The 19,734-nt window shown below is 50.2% G+C and overlaps 1 protein-coding gene across 1 annotated transcript; it reads right to left on the bottom strand.

Annotated features, from left to right (window-relative positions):
* Positions 1 to 16,473: 16,473 nt before the first annotated feature.
* LOC142765072 (uncharacterized) lies at positions 16,474 to 18,851 on the bottom strand. Its single transcript, XM_075865637.1, has 4 exons — positions 18,569 to 18,851; positions 17,441 to 17,609; positions 17,155 to 17,346; positions 16,474 to 16,887 (listed from the first exon to the last, which is right to left on the bottom strand). Exons 3-4 carry the CDS (start codon positions 17,295 to 17,297, stop codon positions 16,593 to 16,595), a joined length of 438 nt encoding a protein of 145 aa, XP_075721752.1. The 5' UTR covers positions 17,298 to 17,346; positions 17,441 to 17,609; positions 18,569 to 18,851; the 3' UTR covers positions 16,474 to 16,592.
* Positions 18,852 to 19,734: the final 883 nt, after the last annotated feature.

The raw sequence follows: 19,734 nt of genomic DNA, 5'->3' as shown, positions 1-19,734 counted from the left end.
TAAATATTGCTCCAATTTCTCAAAGCTTTCTAGAACACTGTACTCACTGGTTGGGTGATGCCCTTGAACCTCGGTGGCGCCATCTTTCGCAGATGTTCTTCGGTTGAAGCTCAGTAGCAGTTCTGCGCGGTGCTCCATGACGTCACAGGCGATCCGTGACGCTCGAAATGCAGGATCCCGGACCGTATACCGGGGCTAATCTAAAGTTGGAATGAACTCAAAGCAAGCGATTGGTATGGTTCGACGAATTCCCACGCATGAATTGCGGGAATCCACGGGGAGTGTAAGCGAGCCGCCTTCGCGTAGTAACGCCGTATTAAATCAGGGAGGTTATACTAAGGTTCCATATGTCCGAGTTCTAGTAGTACAGCTAAGTTTTAGTGTAACCACCTTGCACGTAATGATCTTCCATCGTATATCACACTCAAACGAGCCCCGCATGGACGTGTCACCCGTTCTAGCTGTGACTGCGTTATTACGCTATAGGCGGCGCGCTAGAGCTCCCTGACGTCACCACCGATAAACCAACGAGAAAGGAGTCTCGAATATACCACGATTCATGCGTTACAGATGAGGAACACACACCGTTTGCCTGATGTGCTTCTCGAGCTTGCGCTGTCCCACGTTTCGCGGTAGAGCCGTGTTTACCTTTTACGTAAGCCCAAAAAAACACCTTACGTTTTTTGGATCGCACTTGTGGCGCCCCTTGAAACGATGATCCGGAGTCCTCTGCACAGTAAAAAGCTCGCGGTAAACTGCTGAACGCATCAGGTAAAGGTGGCATCAAGTTTCAGGGAACGCTAAACAGAAAAATGATATTCCCTCGTAGTAATATTGCCATAACGATATAATACGTACACTCATAGGCGTGTGTACGGGGGGAGGGGGGGGGAAGAGGCAAGATGTCAGCCCCGTACGTTTACATGATGGGGAAGGGGCGCTGCGACAAACCTCCGCCCCCCCCCCCCCTTTTGAAAAGGAATCCTGGGCACGCTTATGAATACACTCGAGGTGCTTCTTTGCCGTCGCCATCATGCTCCGTATACAAAAATAGAGTAGTGTTCGATGACATCGCCCTGAGCATCGTGTATTCCTCGTCCGAGCGATATAATTGCTAGGGCTGCAGACCTACGCGGCTCAAGCAGATATTGAAAAGTTCGGTCGGCTCCGAAGGGTGGAGGAGCAGTGACGCAGCAATAATTCTGTCATGTTATCCACGTGACATAACACTCTTGAAAGGAAAGTGGAGAACGCAGAGCTTTCACCAAGGGAAACGCGCATGGCGGCCAGTTTGATGACGGTTTTCCTTGTGGGACAAAAAAGACGCCTTTTTCGCTCGCTCTTTTCTGAGAGTGTATACGGCCAACTAGCCCGACTAGCCAAACTATCAGTCTTGCTTCAGTGTATAGTGCCACATGCACGTCTCACTACCCACGCTTACCGATCATGAGGATGTACACGATGGCACCCATGACGCCAATAATGGCGATGACCAGGGCCGTGACGACCGCGATCACCATCCACCGGCTGCCCTCGGGGTAGATGCTTCTTCGAGGTGGCCTATCAACATGGGCGCGGTGACGAAATTAAGATCACTTAGCAAAGCAACCAGGGAGAATCTTCACGAAAAGCGAGCAAAACAGCGACAGTCCTATATGCAGGAGGAGCCTTGTAGTTATGTTATGAGCCGTGGCATATGTATCGACCATAACAATTTTGTTATACCCCTCAATTTCGACATCCTTACAGTTCCGTTATCCCCTCCCGTGGCACCTTGACGACTATAGCATGTAGCAGCTTAGCTGAGGAACGCAGGTTCGACTTACGGTTGCGGGTGAAGTTAGGACTATTTGGTTTCTGTTTGACTAAATATCAACACCGTGTGTATCTTAATTCCTCCCTTTGTGTATCTTCTGTCTGTCTTTTATTTTCGCTGGTAATATCTATTCGGTTCCCGGCCACCACGGTCGCATTTCGATGATGGCCAAATGCAAGAACAGCGCATGATGGTTTGAAATAGATACCGCAGGTCCTCCTCTATATATACTTGTCATGCATAATCATATCTGGTTTTCGCAGGTGAAAAATGACCCTTTTGAAGGGGCGTCCCCCTTGGGTATAACACCGGAACTTAGTTTTGTTTTTGGGTTTTGTGCCCTGTCTGATGACGTGATGCTTCCTCGTTTTGCTGTCATTGTCACTGTAATGATGTCATAGGCATACACATGATTCTGTATTGTGGAGGTCAAAGCTAGGCCGCAGACAGATCCCCCCCTCCCACTCCGTTGGCCGAGTCCGAAAGAAAATTAGTTCCGCACAGTGACGGGTGTAGTGACGGGGAAAAGGGATGGTATAGGGGTGATCGCCCCCCCCCCCCCCCTCCGCAAAGCCTGTGTCAGCACCGTTTTTTTTTTCAGTCCTTGTCACCCACCTCTTACCACCAGTAAATGACAAATAAGTGGGACCACTGTGAGCCTAAATTCATAGTATAAGTTATGGTATGACGCGGTTTTAATGCCACGAAGAACAAAAGTCAGGACCCCGCTCCCTCCTCAGGTGTAACTTCAAGTGACTACCCCCCTCCCCCCTAAAAAAATGAGTCACTGGAACCTCCCCTGGCTCCACATTGAATGTTTGCCTTTGACTCAATTCGAGCTTTCCGCTATTCGAGCCCATATCATTATTGGTGGAATCCGCGCAGACTTACGTCACCTAAGAGACTACGGCTGATTAACCTAGTGACTTTACTGTATTTACTTAACACTTAACTGTTTTGATTACTGTACTTACAGTCCCTTATCGAACGGACAGTGCACGGGAAAACGAAGAAACGGCCGAGCCAGCCAAACGAAATGACAGAGCACTGACTTCCAAGTTCCAACTGTTTCTTTTTTTTTTTGCAGAATGGGTGAAATACACAGTCTTACAAAAAGCCAAAAGATATCAAGCGCGCGTCTAGCCAAGAGGAGACTATATACCATCAACACTGCCACAGATCAGATATCGATGTTTCATGAAAGGTTAGACTGACTCATAAACCACATCATTTCATGTGCTGTTAGAGACGACGATTCAGTCTGTATATTTCTGCGTTGTGACAGTACCAAGCTGACTAACCACGACTTGACCAACGCTCAGGGTTAGTTGACTTACCGCACAGTTCTCGAAGCTCGTAGTCCTGGATGGTCGCGTGTGCTTGGAGAACTGTTGAAAATATAACACCTCGATTGAAGGTCGGTACATCAACAAAGTTAAAACTATAAGTGAAAAATCGACACACCTATGAGGGGTGTAGGAAAAAAAAATTACGGCATATTCACGGGGTGAATGATGATGAATGGGCGAAGCTCCGGAGGGATTCATCGGTAAACTGTGAATCTTCCGTGTAATTCGCCCAGTCGATCATCATGTAAAGACGTGAGAAACGCTGTGTGTGTATATACACAAATCAACTTTTATTTGTTCTTAGACGATGGATGGCTTGCGATGTCCCTTGCCTCGCGCGCTCGCACATTGGGATTCTTTCTGCGAGCGCGCGCTGTAACGTGAGATAGGATGAACCCCACGCCCTGCGCGGCCGGAGGGAATCCCGCATGCTGGAACCCAATAAAGTTTATTCTCTCTCTCTGCTGCCGCCTTGCGCTCTCTCCGCTGTGCAGCCTTATCCATCCGGCGACTCCGAGCGCGCGCCAACAGCGAACGGATGTTATTACAACGCTCCCCCTAGCATACGTCGCCGCACTAAATCGAACGATTGCCTTCAACCAATGACACGCGCCATATGTGACATCATTCCTTTTTTATAAGATCTCGCGTCTTTCATCATACAAGTACCGCTTTCTAGTTTATAGCATCTTGCATCTTTTCATCATCAGCTACAAGTACCACCATCTAGTAAACACTACAAGAACTAAACGAGAGGTGGCTACATACAGGAGACAGTACCGCCATCTAGTGAACACTGCAAGAACTAAACTAGAGGTGGGTACATACAAGGGACGGTACCGCCATCTAGTGAACACTGCAAGAACTAAACTAGAGGTGGCTACATACAGGCTACAGGGGACGCACAGCCCACGCCCTAAGGAGCTTCGCCCCTAAAATTAATCCCAAGGGGGACGCCCCCTCAAAAGGGTCATTTTTCACTCTGTATATGCCATGGCAAAAACATTTTCTATCGGGACGGGGGGCGGGGGGAGGCACGTTCTGGTGTGCCACCCCCTAGAAACGCCACACCTATTCATTTATTTTCAATACAACCCCTCTTTTCTGAGCATGACCGGTAGTGCTGTCGGCGTTAAATGAAACACCAGCAGCGCCAAGCCTTCGCAGCGGTGTAGTTCGCGAACTCCAGACATTGCCATGCGCGGACATCCAGTTTGGCAGCACTGCGCACCTGTCCATGTTGATGACTGGACGGTGCGTGGGCGACACGAAGTGTTATAATGACGTACGCAACACAGATCGCTACTTGGTCACTGGGCTTTCAAACACAGAACCCAAAAATTCGGCAGATCAGTCCCACGTACCTGGGAAACGACGATATTGACACGTGCGGTTCTTTTGGTTTACGAAGGAAGACGCTATCACTTTCTGTTAAGCGCAACGCAGGCCGCGTTTATCTTGTATGCCACTTTGGAACGCGTTACGACGCGTGTATAAAAAACTGACACGTGCGGTTCTTTTCGTTTGCGAAGGAAGACGCTATCACTTTCTGTTAAGCGCAACGCAGGCCGCGTTTATCTTGTATGCCACTTTGGAACGCGTTACGACGCGTGTATAAAAAGCCGGCGCAGTGCGCCACTGGGGGCCTTTTTTTTTTCCGTCGGCCGACGACTGTTCACGCCGCTGTTGCTGTGAGTTGTGTTTGGCCCTGTTTTGCTGGGCACAAGTTCGCCCAATAAACAGTTCGCCTGACACCGCCCTGACTCCTGCGTGCTTCCTCTCAAGTGCTGCGTGTATCACAACCTCGTGACATCTGGTGGAGGTGCTTCTTTGTCCATGTACCGTACGCCCCAGTCCAGCCGTGAGCCAAGCCCAAGCCGCCAAGAGGACGACGCCGACCCGGTCGTTCGAGTGAGCCGAAGACAACAAGGACTACCGCCCGAATACCTGCCGCTCCCCGACAAGGACAAGAAAACAAAGGCTGCTACGAAGCCGGCATCCACGATGACGGAAGCAAGGTCTTCGGCAACCGTGGTCGTCAACCAGCCCAAAGAGCCGCCTACCTTCCGCGGATCGACCTACGAAGACCCGGAAAGCTGGCTTGACATTTACGACCGCGTCGCAGCCCTCAATAAGTGGGACCCGGACGACAAGCTGCGTCATGTGTATTTTTACCTGGAAGACGCCGCAAGGACTTGGTTCGAGAACCGCGAGTCAACGCTTCGAACCTGGGACGACTTCCGCGTTGCTTTCCTGCGCACCTTTGCAAGCGTCGTGCGGAAGGAAAGAGCCGCATCACTGCTTGAAACTCGGGTGCAGCTCCCCAACGAAAACGTAACGATCTTCACGGAGGAGATGACGCGACTTTTCCGCCACGCCGACGCCGACATGTCTGAAGACAAGAAGGTTCGCCTGCTTATGCGAGGAGTGAAGCAGGAGCTCTTCGCCGGACTGATCAGAACCCCGCCAAAGACGGTACAAGAGTTCCTCTCCGAGGCTACCACCATCGAGAAGACTCTTGAAATGCGGACCAGCCAATACGATCGGCGCATGTCGCCAGACGTCGCAGAAGTCCGAGGACTCTGCCCCGACGACCTGCGCGAGACCATACGCGCTATTGTTCGTGAAGAACTGCGCCGCATGTTGCCATCGTCTCAGCCCCAAGTCGCCTCTCTCGAAGACGTAGTCCGCGAGGAACTACAGCGCTCACTGAGCGTTCCTGAACGGCCACAGCCCCAACCGGAGGCGATGACCTACGCCGCTACTGCACGACGACCTGTCGCCGCTCCTCGCCAACACCAGGACCCAACGTCTCCGCAGTTTCGTCGCCGGCCACCGCCGCCACCCCCGACGCCTTCCCGCTCGCCAGTAATCCAGCGCTCGCCGAGGAAAACTGACGTTTGGCGCACCCCGAACCACCACCCACTATGCTACCACTGCGGCGAAGCCGGGCACACCTACCGCTACTGCCAGTACCGTGAGATGGGACTGCGTGGCTTCGACGTGAACGCGCCGCGTCCGCGCCCAGGTGAGCGACCTCGCGACATCGCCGACTACATCGCCGGATCGCAGTGGCAACAACGACGACCATCCCGTTCACCTTCGCCTGGCCGCTACGTCTCCCCGGATCGCCGCCAGTACACCGGCCCTAACCGGGGCCGATCCCCAAGCCCCTACCCGGGAAACTAAAGGCAGCAACCGATGGAGGTGCGGTTGCTGCACGACGCAATGCCGAAGATCCTCCTCCGCCGCCGCCGCCGCTGCGATGACGACGACCACGACGCACGAACTTTCCCGACGTAGTCGCAGTACGCCGCCTGAGCAGAGTCTTTACGACAAAGCCTCGCCGCCGACGCGACATAGCAGCACCGGACCAAGCCGACGCAGCCGTGATCCGACGCCCCGACCTAACCGGAACGCCAGACGACGAACCACCGACCTCGACGTGATCATCGACGGCCACAGCGTCACCGCCCTAGTCGATACCGGCGCCGACTACTCTATCATCAGTGGTCTCTTCGCCGCTAAGCTCAAGAAGGTAAAGACTGCATGGGAAGGACCGGATATCCGAACAGCAGGGGGCCACCATATAACACCGACTGGAACCTGCACGGCAAGAGTCACGATTCACAGCCAGACGTATTCTGTGAATTTTGTGGTCCTGCAGCAATGCTCGCGAGACGTCATTTTAGGCATGGATTTCCTGGACCAGCAAGGCGCAGTAATCGACCTAAGATCCAGGTCAATCACGCTGTCCACGGATAATGCAACGGCGTCAGACTGCAACGTCGCTCACAATGCCTTGAATGTGACAGAAGAGCAGGTAACCATCCCGCCACTGTCGAGCGTCATCATTTCCGTCGGCACCAAAGCGTCTACCAACTTACAAGGTGTCATCGAAGGCGACCAGCACCTGCTCCTAAACCGTCAGATGTGCGTCGCAAGAGGCATAGCCAAGCTTCATAACGGCGAAGCCAAGGTAATGGTGACGAACTTCAGCAACGAATATAGGCACTTAAATAGGGGCACGACGGTAGCACATCTAAGCGAATTTGTGGAAGCGAGCAATGCCTTCGCCCTCACTGATTCTCAGGGAGCCGCAACGTCGACAGCAGTGTCCGCGCCCGCCTTCGACGTCAATCAAAGCCTTTCCAGGCAGCAACAAAAGGAGCTCAAAGCCTTACTCCACCAATACAAGGACTGCTTCTCGTCGTCGTCGAGGCTTCGTCAGACCCCTCTCGCGAAACATCGCGTCATAACCGACGAATATGCCCGTCCGCTCCGTCAGAGCCCCTACCGAGTTTCTGCACGGGAACGCGAGGCCATCAAGCAACAAGTCGACGAAATGCTGCGTGACGACATCATTCAGCCGTCTACGAGTCCGTGGGCATCACCCGTGGTGTTGGTGAAGAAGAAGGACGGAACCCTACGTTTTTGCGTCGATTATCGTCGCCTGAACAACATCACGAAGAAAGACGTGTATCCCCTCCCACGGATAGACGATGCTCTGGACAGACTCTACAACGCCAAGTATTTTTCGTCGATGGATCTCAAAACCGGCTACTGGCAAATCGAAGTAGACGAGAGAGACCGAGAGAAGACTGCCTTCATAACACCAGACGGCCTATTCGAGTTTAAGGTCATGCCCTTTGGTCTTTGCTCGGCGCCTGCGACGTTCCAACGGGTTATGGACACAGTACTCGCAGGCTTGAAGTGGCAGACTTGCCTCGTCTACTTGGACGACGTAGTCGTATTTTGTTCCAACTTCGACGAGCACCTCCGGCGCCTTGAAGCTGTTCTTCGGGTAATCAAAGCCTCGGGACTTACCCTGAAGCCAGAAAAGTGCCGCTTCGCCTACGAGGAACTATTGTTCCTTGGCCACGTTATCAGCAAGTCGGGAGTGCTCCCTGATCCACAGAAAACAGCTGCGATCGCCGACTTTCCTGCACCCACCGACAAGAAAGCAGTACGCCGATTTCTTGGCCTCTGCGCTTATTACAGGCGCTTCGTGAAGAACTTTTCGCGGATCGCCGAGCCACTGACGTACCTCACGAAGGCCGACGTCGACTTCAAATGGGAAACGCCGCAAGTCGAGGCATTTCAAGAATTAAAGCGACGCCTGCAAACGCCGCCAATACTGGCGCACTTCGACGAAGAAGCTGACACCGAAATTCACACGGACGCAAGCAGCACAGGGCTCGGCGCCGTGATCGTGCAGAAGACCGACGGACTTGAAAGGGTCATCAGTTACGCTAGCCGGTCACTTTCGAAGGCAGAAGCCAATTATTCCACGACAGAAAAGGAATGCCTTGCCATCATCTGGGCTACATCAAAGTTCCGTCCCTACCTGTACGGCAGGCCTTTCAAAGTCGTGAGTGACCACCACGCCTTGTGTTGGCTAGCTAACTTGAATGATCCATCAGGGCGCCTCGCACGGTGGAGTCTCAGACTACAAGAATTTGACATCACCGTCGTCTACAAGAGCGGACGAAAGCACTCCGACGCTGACTGCTTGTCTCGCGCCCCTGTCGATCCGCCGCCCCAGGATGACCAGGACGACGACTCTTTCCTGGGACCCATAAGTACCGACGACTACGCGGAACGCCAACGAGCTGACCCGGAGCTCAAGATCCTCATGGACTACCTGCAAGGCAAGACCGCCGACGTGCCGAAAGTATTCCGCCGAGGACTGGCTTCGTTTTTCCTGCGAAACAACGTCCTCCTGAAGAAAAACTTCTCGCCGCTCCGCGCCGACCACCTCCTCGTGGTACCTTCAGCGTTACGTCCAGAGGTTCTGGAAGCATTACACGACGACCCGAAAGCCGGACATCTTGGTGTTTCCCGCACACTGTCACGAATACAAGAGAAGTACTATTGGCCTCGCCTCGCTGCCGACGTCGCCCACTACGTAAAAACATGCAGAGACTGTCAGCGACGCAAGACGCCGACAACTAGGCCAGCCGGACTTCTGCAACCCGTCGAACCACCTCAACGGCCATTCCAACAAATCGGCATGGACTTACTGGGGCCGTTCCCGACGTCAACTTCTGGCAACAAATGGATTGTCGTAGCGACTGACTACCTCACCCGCTATGCCGAAACAAGGGCCTTGCCCAAGGGCACTGCCGCCGAGGTCGCCATGTTCTTCATTGAGAACATCGTCCTCCGCCATGGAGCCCCCGAGGTCCTCATCACCGACAGAGGTACGGCCTTTACGGCTGACCTAACGCAAGCGATCTTGAGGTACAGTCAGACAAGCCACCGCCGAACCACCGCGTACCACCCACAGACGAATGGCCTCACCGAGCGTCTAAATAAGACCATCGCCGACATGCTGGCCATGTACGTGGACGTCGAGCACAAGAAGTGGGACGCCATACTCCCGTATGTAACCTTCGCGTACAACACGGCCGTGCAGGAAACGACGCAGTTTGCTCCATACAAGCTCGTCTACGGACGGAGCCCAACAACGACGCTTGACGCCATGCTACCGGTCGGCACCGACGAAGAAGACCTCGACGTCGCCAGCTACCTGGATCGCGCTGAAGAAGCTCGACAGCTAGCCCGCCTGCGTGTCAAGAGCCAACAGACGGTCGACAGGCGCCACTACAACCTTCGACGACACCACACCGAATACCAACCAGGTGACCTTGTCTGGGTCTGGACGCCGATACGACGACGGGGATTGTCTGAGAAGCTCCTGCGACGCTACTTTGGACCCTACAAGGTAGTCCGACGTCGTGGTGAACTGGACTATGAGGTCGTGCCCGATGGCTTTACGTCATCCCAACGACGCCGTGCACGACCCGAAGTCGTACACGTGGTGCGACTTAAACCTTATTACGCGCGCTGATTAGCTGTGACGCATTGTTAATGTAATTTATTGCATGTACTCTCTCTTATGTTCTGTCTTTAGCATCGAGACGATGCTTTTTCAGAGGGGGGTAGTGACACGTGCGGTTCTTTTGGTTTACGAAGGAAGACGCTATCACTTTCTGTTAAGCGCAACGCAGGCCGCGTTTATCTTGTATGCCACTCTGGAACGCGTTACGACGCGTGTATAAAAAACTGACACGTGCGGTTCTTTTCGTTTGCGAAGGAAGACGCTATCACTTTCTGTTAAGCGCAACGCAGGCCGCGTTTATCTTGTATGCCACTTTGGAACGCGTTACGACGCGTGTATAAAAAGCCGGCGCAGTGCGCCACTGGGGGTCTTTTCTTTTTTTTCCGTCGGCCGACGACTGTTCACGCCGCTGTTGCTGTGAGTTGTGTTTGGCCCTGTTTTGCTGGGCACAAGTTCGCCCAATAAACAGTTCGCCTGACACCGCCCTGACTCCTGCGTGCTTCCTCTCAAGTGCTGCGTGTATCACAACCTCGTGACAATATGCTAAGCATGCGGATGGAAGGGGGACGGTGTTGTAAATTTTTTTATTGAGCGACACGTCATGAATTGACGCTAAATATATGTACAGTCGGAAGTGATATGAAGGTAATCGCGCGAGTGTCGACCAAGAGCGAAAACAGCGCCACGGCCCAGAATTCTTTTTTCAGGAGAGGGAAGCAGTAGGCAAGCTTCCCTCACTCTTTTTGCTGTTCCTGAAGCTGTGGTCACTCCCGTCCAATGAAGGTGTTTTTTTTTTATTTCTTTTTTTCTTTACTGGCTTCCGATAATAGAAGGGGATGGTATTTTATGCAACGCATTCTTCGCTATTATCAGTAATCGGACGGCATGAAGGCTGCATCTAGCGTGTGCATTACGTCACTGCTGCCGTGGCAAACGCTGCCCGTGACGACTACATAAGGTGCGGGCTCTCTTTAGTTTTAACTTTGCTTTTTGTTTCGCAGAGTCGCGTATTTGACAAAAAAAAATAGAAAGAATGATTGTTTGAAACATGATATATTTTTGGTTCACGGTCGTCGAGAAGTTTGAAGGACTCAGAGCGTCGTGATTTTCGGACGAGAGAGCTTGACTTATAGCATCATAACAAAGGAACATCTGAAAATGAGATGTTTTTTGTAGACACCACAGAAATTAATATCCAATATTCTTTATTGGAGACGAAAAAACTCAGGGGTCTCTCTAAACTCACTGTTACAGTACATTTAGTGCTTACAACTTAATCAATACTTCGATACGCCGTCCGAGCTCTCCTTCACGTCGTTTAGCCTTTTCGGGATAGAAGCAAACAGAGATTTCCCCAAATCAAGGTCTTGTCTGAGAGCATTCCACTCCATCTCAACATGTTTCCACAAAGTGTCTGCGTCATTGTTTGTCAAATTGGCGTGAGCCAATTGTGCCTTCATTAGTCCCCAAACATTCTCGATGATATTGAGGTCGGGGCTTTTAGGAGGCCAGCAGAGCTGTGCAATGCCAGAAGCATTTAAATTTTCTTGCCCTGAGGATGCATTGTGAACAGGGCAGCAATAGTGTTGGAAATAAAAGCATCCGTCAGGAAACGGTCCATTGAAGGCAAAAGGTATACGAGAACATCGTCGATGATCTCATTGTAGACTTCGGCCGTAAGTATTCCGGGGATGCGGAAGAGCGGACCCAGACCGGCATATGTTTATTTTTATTTTATTTTAACATACTGCAGCCCCTCTTGGGGCTATAGCAGGAGTGGGTACATCGCACAAAACCGTGCATCGAACAAGTTCAATAATGAAACAAAAGCAAAAAGAAAGAAAGAAAACATAGTAACGACGAAACCAGGTATTCGAAAGTCAACATAGAAGGAAGTGTACAGTTTTAGCGGCATGGTAAAGAGTTACATAAAATCGACCTAATATACACATCTAAGTACAAAAGTGCACTCGTACAAAGGGGGAAAAGTGGTATATGTACGTAGTTTACAATAGTTGTATTTTAGAAGGAAATGTAAGCAAGTCAAGAGAGCGCACGTGGCCAGGCAACAAATTCCAACGCTCAATTGTTCGCGGAAAAAAGCTATATTTGAACGTGTCTGCGCGGGGATGATACGGGGTAACGTTAAGGGTGTGATTGCTTCTGGTCTGAGTGGGGCTTGCATATGTGACATATTTGTTCGATGACAGGCGATATGAACAGTGAATGATGCGGTGAAAAAAAGGTTAGTGATTCAATTTCACGACGGGCAGCTAAGGTGGTTAGCTCTAGAGATACGAGGGCTGTGGTTGGTGAAAAAGCGCAGTCATACCTGCGACAGATAAATCGGATGGCTTTCTTTTGAACGGCTTCAAATCTTGTTAATTTCGCCTTTTCGGTAAGGGTTCCACACGGAGCATGCGTAGTCGAGTGTCGGTCGGATTAGTGTTTTATACATCAGGAGTTTGGTGTCTTTCGGTGCTTGGCTGAGTGTGCGTCGAAGATAACCCAGTTTCTTAAGTGACTTTGTGCATACATATTCGATGTGTTTCGACCAGGATAGGTTACTTGTGAAAATTGCGCCCCAGACGTTGACTGATACACGCCCGCTTGCACCGACACTGCGAATGTTTTAATGCTCGTACCTGCAATAAGAGCGATAAATCCGTTTTCTACGCGCAACATTCAAAGCGTGGTAACTATGTAAAAACCCTTTCGTCGAGCCACAATAATAGCATAGTGGGACAGAGGAAAACGTGAGTTACTGACTAGTCGAAAGGAGGAAGTGGGCCGAACATGAAATGAGAGAGAAGAATAATCAATTGTAATTATTGGTAGCAGAGTGGATTGCAAGAAAAGGCAAGCACAGCTCGGCACGGCAGAAAATCAGTTGGACGGATGAGATTAAGAAGCTCGAGTGAATTACGGGACCATGGCCGGCAACAGGACCGGGTTATCTGGAGTAGTATGGGAGAGACCTTTGCTGTAGTTAGGTTAGTCAAGGTGATGCTGCTGCGGATTATGATGATTATGAGTACGCTCCTAAACCTAAGAGCGGTGCCGAACCGCTGTCTGTGTGAAATGATACACAAGCAATATACACTTCACCGGCTGCCACGGACCCTCCAAACATGAAGTTGCTGGTTCCAGCAAGAGGTGAACGTCGATTCATCACTGAAGATGACCTGCTGCCAGTCTTCACCCTCCAATGTTCGTGCTGACGCACAAAGTCCAAACGTTTCCTTCGATGTTCACTGGTAAAAGGTAGGTAGGTAGTAAACTTTATTCACTCAGTTGACAGGAGAGAGTTGGGGACGGCTTTAAGGGCCGGCCCCTTAAAAGCGGCTTTCTAGCCGCCACGTGGCTTTTCAGACCGGCAGCACGAAGTCTTCTTCGGATAGCCGAAAGACTGAGGTAAAGGCCAAGCTCTTCTTTAATTTTCTTTGTTGTCGAGAAAGGGTCTTTGACCACGGCAGCTATTATCAAGGCATCTTCCTCCTCAGTTGTTTTTCTAGGCCTCTTTTGGTGTGGTGTATCTTCCAAGCGGTTTTTTTGGTAAAATTCTCGAAGGATGCGTTTGATTATCTTCTGTGGCCGGTTCAGCTTACGGGAAATCTCTCGCTGGGACATAAACCTTCCCAAAGAAATAATTTCACGGCGAACGTTCCTCTAATGTAAGCCGTCGAGGCATTTTCTTGCGACATGTGGTCTGGGGTCACATCCAGCATTGCACCATTGACACCCCTGTGCGAAAACGTTTGGCACAATTCTATTGGCTGGTGAAGTCAGTATTACGATGCGATGCTTATATTTTGCGCGACATAGCACGTCACTCAAATGAAGGTTGACAAGAGCTTTCCCACCAACGTTGTTCTCGTGCGGAAAGATAGCAGCCTACCAAGTTATGTTTGATCGCAACGAATGGAACACTTAGAATAGAGAGAAAGAGGGGGGGCGAGTTCGTCAACAGGGTGATTGTCGTAGCATAGAACAGCCAACTAGGGAGAAAAGAAAGCGAAATTTTTATTTTTATTCTTCCTAAACGTTCCGCTAGGGCCTCTGGATACTTGGCCGGTCGACGCTTGCGTGATAACCTTCAAATCGCACCCGACTGTACAAATGTTACACGCACAGACATATATTGAAGAGCTGCAGATGTGTATATAACCAGTTGTTTGCAATTGCGCAATGATGTCAACTGCAACATGCATATTAGCAACACCAGAAGCTCATATGAAGCGCTGATGCTCGCGAAGATACTGGCCCTGGACACTGCTTCATAAATCGATTTCAGCGCACAGCAACTAACCACCATTGACGTTAACCGGATGTGACGGCTGTATAAATGAAGTTCTTATGTAATGTTTAATTGATTGATATCTGGGGTTTAACGTCCCAAAACCACCATAGGATTACGAGAGACGCCGTAGTGGACGCCGCACTATGATAGTTCAGGAAATCACTGCAAGTTTACTTTGCGTGACATCCGTTCTATTGAACTCAATAAAGCACTTTTCACTAACACGATTTTTTATATTGAACAACGAACTACTACATATGTTTCGTGATTATGTATTTCGCAAAACTTTTGCGGGGAGTTGTTTGATTCGAGAGCTTTTACTTCTTCCAATAATCTTGAAGAAACTTGCCCCGAAACATGATGTAGGCATACTTGGCTCACTTAATTGGTTACAATCACATCGTGGTTTTGAGACGTTGAACCCCAATAATTATTTTTTATTATTACTTACTTGACCCCCATTTCCATTCCGACGATCCCCGAGCCACCTCTGTCTGAAAAGAGAACAAGAAAATGAACGGCAAAAAAGAAAAAGTAAACGCCAACGTGGAAACGATGTTAAAATTGTTAATAAATGAAATTATGCAATAATGATAATTCATGATTGATATGATTGATATGTGTGGTTTAACGTCCCAAAACCACCTTATGATTATGATAGACGCCGTAGTGGAGGGCTCAGGAAATTTCGACCACCTGGTGGGTTCTTTAACATGCACCCAAATCTGAGCACACGGGCCTATACAAAGTTTCTGCCTCCATCGGAAATGCAGGCGCCGCTGGCAGCCGGGATTTGATCCCGCAACCTGCAGGTCAGCAGCCGAGTACCTTAGCTACAAGACCACCGCGGCGGGGCTATGATAATTCATTAATGCACTATCAGTCGGTAGGTCATTATTTATGTGCTATAGGAATAGGTACAGGTCTTGTAAGCGAGAAAGCGGAGGTGTCACAGACGGGTGGTTACCGACCAGACGAGGTATAGATTATGCCAAAACTCTGTTCATGTGAGCAGCTCGACAAATCATTGTATTTTACTGCAGAATACCACCACGGGTGTCTTGGCTAACGCTCACCCCTTTATCTCTACGAAATCATTCGTATTACCGAAAACAAATAATAAAATTGGGCGTTTATCTCAGACAGTTGATACTTTGAATATGTACCCCCCCCCCCCCCCCGCCCTTTGTCAAGCCTATGGGCCTGGTTTTGGTGTTGACTTGTTTGTAACTCAGTTAAATTGAAGCGAGAAGACAACAAGATTCAGCTGCTAATCTGATCGCTTCTAAATATTTGGCACACTGCGGTTAATATGACGTCATGTACTCACCGCCTACAGCCATTGCGTTCCTTCGTCTTCTGCCTTGTCGCGACTAGTCACATTATGATAGTGATTTTGTCGATGATGACCTGCACGCCCTGCTTACATAAATTGCAGAAACGCGAAAAAAAAAAGGAGTCTTGAAAACGACGCATGGCTGTTCAACATTTCCTGAATAAAGAATATAAATTTAATATTATTTACGAATTTCACATCAAAACCACCCACAGGAAGCTGTTGGGCACTTTTGCTATTCCGGAAAAAGTGAATATGGCTACAAGAAGGCAAATTTTTTTTGAATTTTTTAAAATTTTCTTTCTTTCACATTATTTTTGTTAGTAAGCAGTTGTGAAGTTACCATTCATAGGATGCACTGTGTTTTCTTAGCCAATCCTCCTTGAGTGTGTATGTGCCATGGTATAACAGGCTACAAAAAAAAAACAATTCGCCTGCCTGTTTAATGGCCAATCCTCGATAGTGCAAGCAAGGTTCCCGCGCTTTCGTTACTTTAGTCGGTACGAGAGAAGTGAATGCCAACCAATATTTGTAACTCGACTCCTACTTCACAGGTGCTAAATTGTTGTGGCGGTGAACGCGGTGGCCAAGAAGGCTAACTTGCACCGTATAGCCTCTTGTTGTTACTGTAAGTGCGGTGCATGAAAATTGCCATTAAGGGCGTCCGGCATTGAGGAGTAAACATAACATTCGCTCGCTGCACGCGAAGAACGCAGATGTCAAACCGTGAAAGAGAGATTGGCCAAGAGCTCACCACCGCCGGATATGAAACAGCGGACTGCATTTTGTATTTGTCGCTGTATGACCATAAGCAAATGTACGTTCAACTGGGACGCAGAAAGAAGGCTTTTATTTCACATAGTGAGAATACATACAGACTTATCTACAGAATGCTTCCGTAGATGTGAAACATTATATGTACAGAGGTCATGGTTAAACGGAATATCTTACTCCTCTATAAAGTTTAATGTGTGAGTTAGAATGGTGCACCGGTCACGACTGCAGACCTGGACGATCTCCGATCGTGCACAGGGTGCATGTCGCCGGGCCGTGACATGACTTAAGCGGCGATTTCGGAGGTTTGTGAGATACGGGAGTGGGCCATCTCGACCAGAGACTGTTGACGTGGTGCAGGATGGATAGCGCTCGCGGCACTGCCAGCGGTCCGCAGACTCCTGGCCAGCGACAGCAGCGTCGCAGTATGGCATCCAGGGGGCGCTGGCGTCTTCCTGAGACAGAGCCCTGTGAAAATGGAAACGGGGAAGTGTCAAGCTTTATACTCATCCAGTAGATATGCTAGTTTGAATACCGAAAAAAAAGTCACCTTACATGGGTTCTACCCTGTACATGTAGATCAATACACGCACACATCTATGAAACGACCCTAGGTACAGCACGCTCTTATACGTGCAGCATAAGCTATCTTATTCCTCGTTCACGTGCGCTGCTGATACAGGACTGCCCTCTAATGCCTTCGGGCCTTGAAATCAATCGCTTCGGTGTACTCACGTCATGAATTCGGCGACGGTCTTGCCCTGCGGTCCAGCCAGGTTGGGCTCGGCTGCCACCTCACAGACAACTCGCAGCACGCACCTCTCGGAGTCGTGGCCGCTCACGTATGCGAATATCTGTTTAAGCATCAGTGGTGTCATGTTGCCATTGGAGTCAAAGGCAGCGTTTGGCGAGACGGCTTCCCTGCGCCTGCGCAGTACAGAAGGATTGTATTATACAAATACCATTCATCGCGGCTCAGTTCACCCCCGTAGGCTGCGGAAATATCGAAAGGGCAACACACTTGCGCAGTTCGACGGCACTCCTGGTGAATCCGTACCCGTACAGAGGGTGGCCGTACGACAGAGAGCTGTCCCATCCCTTGGGCAGGGAGAGCTTCCATTGTTCGACGGGCAGGGGACGGGGTGCGATGCGCGGCGGGGCCGACTTGAAGACCTTCACGTTGGTGATCGCTGCGACAAAGCAAAGACAGCAGTGGTGGTGAGTACATGCTGACAAGTATACCGGATAAAGACTTGATCCCTGCCGCGATCATCTACTGATTACTCGACAGCTAGCACGCAGGTTGCGGGATCGAATCCCGGCCGTGGTGGCCGCGTTATCGATGAGGGCAGATATGCTCAGGTCTTATCGGTGTGCAGTGTCAAGCGTGCCGAATAGCCACAGCGCGAACCAGAGGACGAACGACACAGGGGTAGACTTAAGCACTTTGTCTGCGGGCTAAGGCTGTTCCTTTCTGTGGCGTGAACAGCAGTAACATTGGGGAATAATGAGATTGGCGAATAAGTCATTCGGGTACGTAGCCCTGTTCCAGGCGTCAACACATGACATAAAGGCTTATGTTCTTAAGTATTAGGTTGGTTTATGCGCTGCTCCCTAGTCGGATGATGTTCGCGGAGATGCGTAGATGCTACTCAGAGGACGAACAACACAGGGGTACACTTACGTGATTTATCTGTGGTCTTAGGCGGTCCCTTTCCGTGGCGCGAATAGCAGTAACATTGGCGAATACTGAGATATGCGAATAAGTCATGCTGGTACGTAGCCCTGCTGCAAGCGCCAACACATGACATAAGGGCTTACGGTCTTGATTGATTTGTGGGGTTTAACGTCCCAAAACCCCTATATGATTATGAGAGACGCCGTAGTGGAGGGCTCCGGAAATTTCGACCACCTGGGGTTCTTTAACGTGCACCCAAATCTGAGTACACGGGCCTACAACATTTCCGCCTCCATCGGAAATACAGCCGCCACAGCCGGGATTTGATCCCGTGACCTGCGGGTCAGCAGCCGAGTACCTTAGCCACTAGACCACCGTGGCGGGGTGGGCTTACGGTCTTAAGTACCCGGTTTGTTTATGCGTTGTTGCCTAGTCGGCTGATGTTCCCGAAGATGCGTAGATGCTACTCACAGGCAGGCACCACTGACGGGAGGCGAATGGTCGGGGCAGCGACGACCACTGGAGCTGTGACGACCGACCCGGCGAGGTCTGGGGTGGCAGCGAGCTTATACTTGGCATCGCCAACAATGGCTCTCACTCCCGCTTGGGCAATGGATTGGGCAGCGATAGAGGGATAGCGATAGGGGTGGTCTTAGCTTTGGCAGCCATAAGCCCCAAAGCGGAAATCTTCAGAGCAGCAGAGTTCGCTAGAGCAGTCTCGAAAAAAAGGGACGGAAAAGTATAATTGAGTCGCTGAGGACTACCAAGTGTGCCACCCCCTAGCAACGCCACGCCACTGACACCTATTTATATATTTTCAATACAACCCCTCTTCTCTGAGCATGACCGGTAGTGCTGTCGGCAAAAAATGAAACGCCAACAGCGCCAAGCCTTCGCAGTGGTGTAGTTCGCGAACTCCCGTTATCGCCATGCGCGCACATCCTGTTTGGCAGCACTGCGCACTTGTCCATGTTGATGACTGGACGGGTCGCTGTTAGCGTTTCATCCGACGCTGATAGTACGTGGGCGACACAATGTGTTATAATGACCTACGCAACGCAGATCGCTACTTGGTCACTAAGCTTTCAAACACAGAGCCGAGAAATTCGACAGATTCCATGTACCTGAGAATCGACGTCATGCGAAGCATGAGAATGGAAGGTGACGGTGTTGATGATGAACAAACTTTATTTAATTAGTAGAAAAATCCTCCTCCCTTTTCAGGTGCGGAAAGAGAAGGGAGGACCAAACTTAGACGACGGCCATGATCCCATGGGCCCTGGCGGCGTCTTCGGCCGGTCGCATTAAGCGGGCTTGTAATTGAGAGTCAGAGCTGGAGATGTTTATATCACCAGTTGTTCGCACTTTCGCAACAATGCCAACTGAAACATGCACATTAGCAACATCAGAAGCTGATATGAAGTGCTGATGCTCGCGAAGATGCTGGCCCTGGACACTGCTACATAAATCAACTTCAGCGCAAAGCAACTAACCACAATTGACGTTAACCCAACGTGACGGATTTATCAAAGGAGTATATATGTAATGTTTATAAAATTGGGTTGGAAGCACTGCAACCACTATTGACGTTTCCTGAAGATCAGCGTCTATTTGAAAAGTAGTTTCGAGACCTGGCG

The sequence above is a fragment of the Rhipicephalus microplus genome, chromosome 6, assembly GCF_043290135.1.
Source record: "Rhipicephalus microplus isolate Deutch F79 chromosome 6, USDA_Rmic, whole genome shotgun sequence".
NCBI classification, from domain to species: domain Eukaryota; kingdom Metazoa; phylum Arthropoda; class Arachnida; order Ixodida; family Ixodidae; genus Rhipicephalus; species Rhipicephalus microplus.
The sequence above is the reverse complement of the archived record's forward strand: the minus strand, read 5'-3'. Positions and strand labels throughout refer to the sequence as shown.

Excerpts from the sequence above, each read along its gene's own strand:
- LOC142765072 (XM_075865637.1), bottom strand. The coding sequence starts at position 17,297 with ATGACACCACTGATGCTTAAACAGATATTCGCATACGTGAGCGGCCAC. Across the intron at positions 16,888-17,154 it reads ACCGTCGCCGAATTCATGAC|GGCTCTGTCTCAGGAAGACG; the intron begins GTGAGTACACCG and ends CCATTTTCACAG.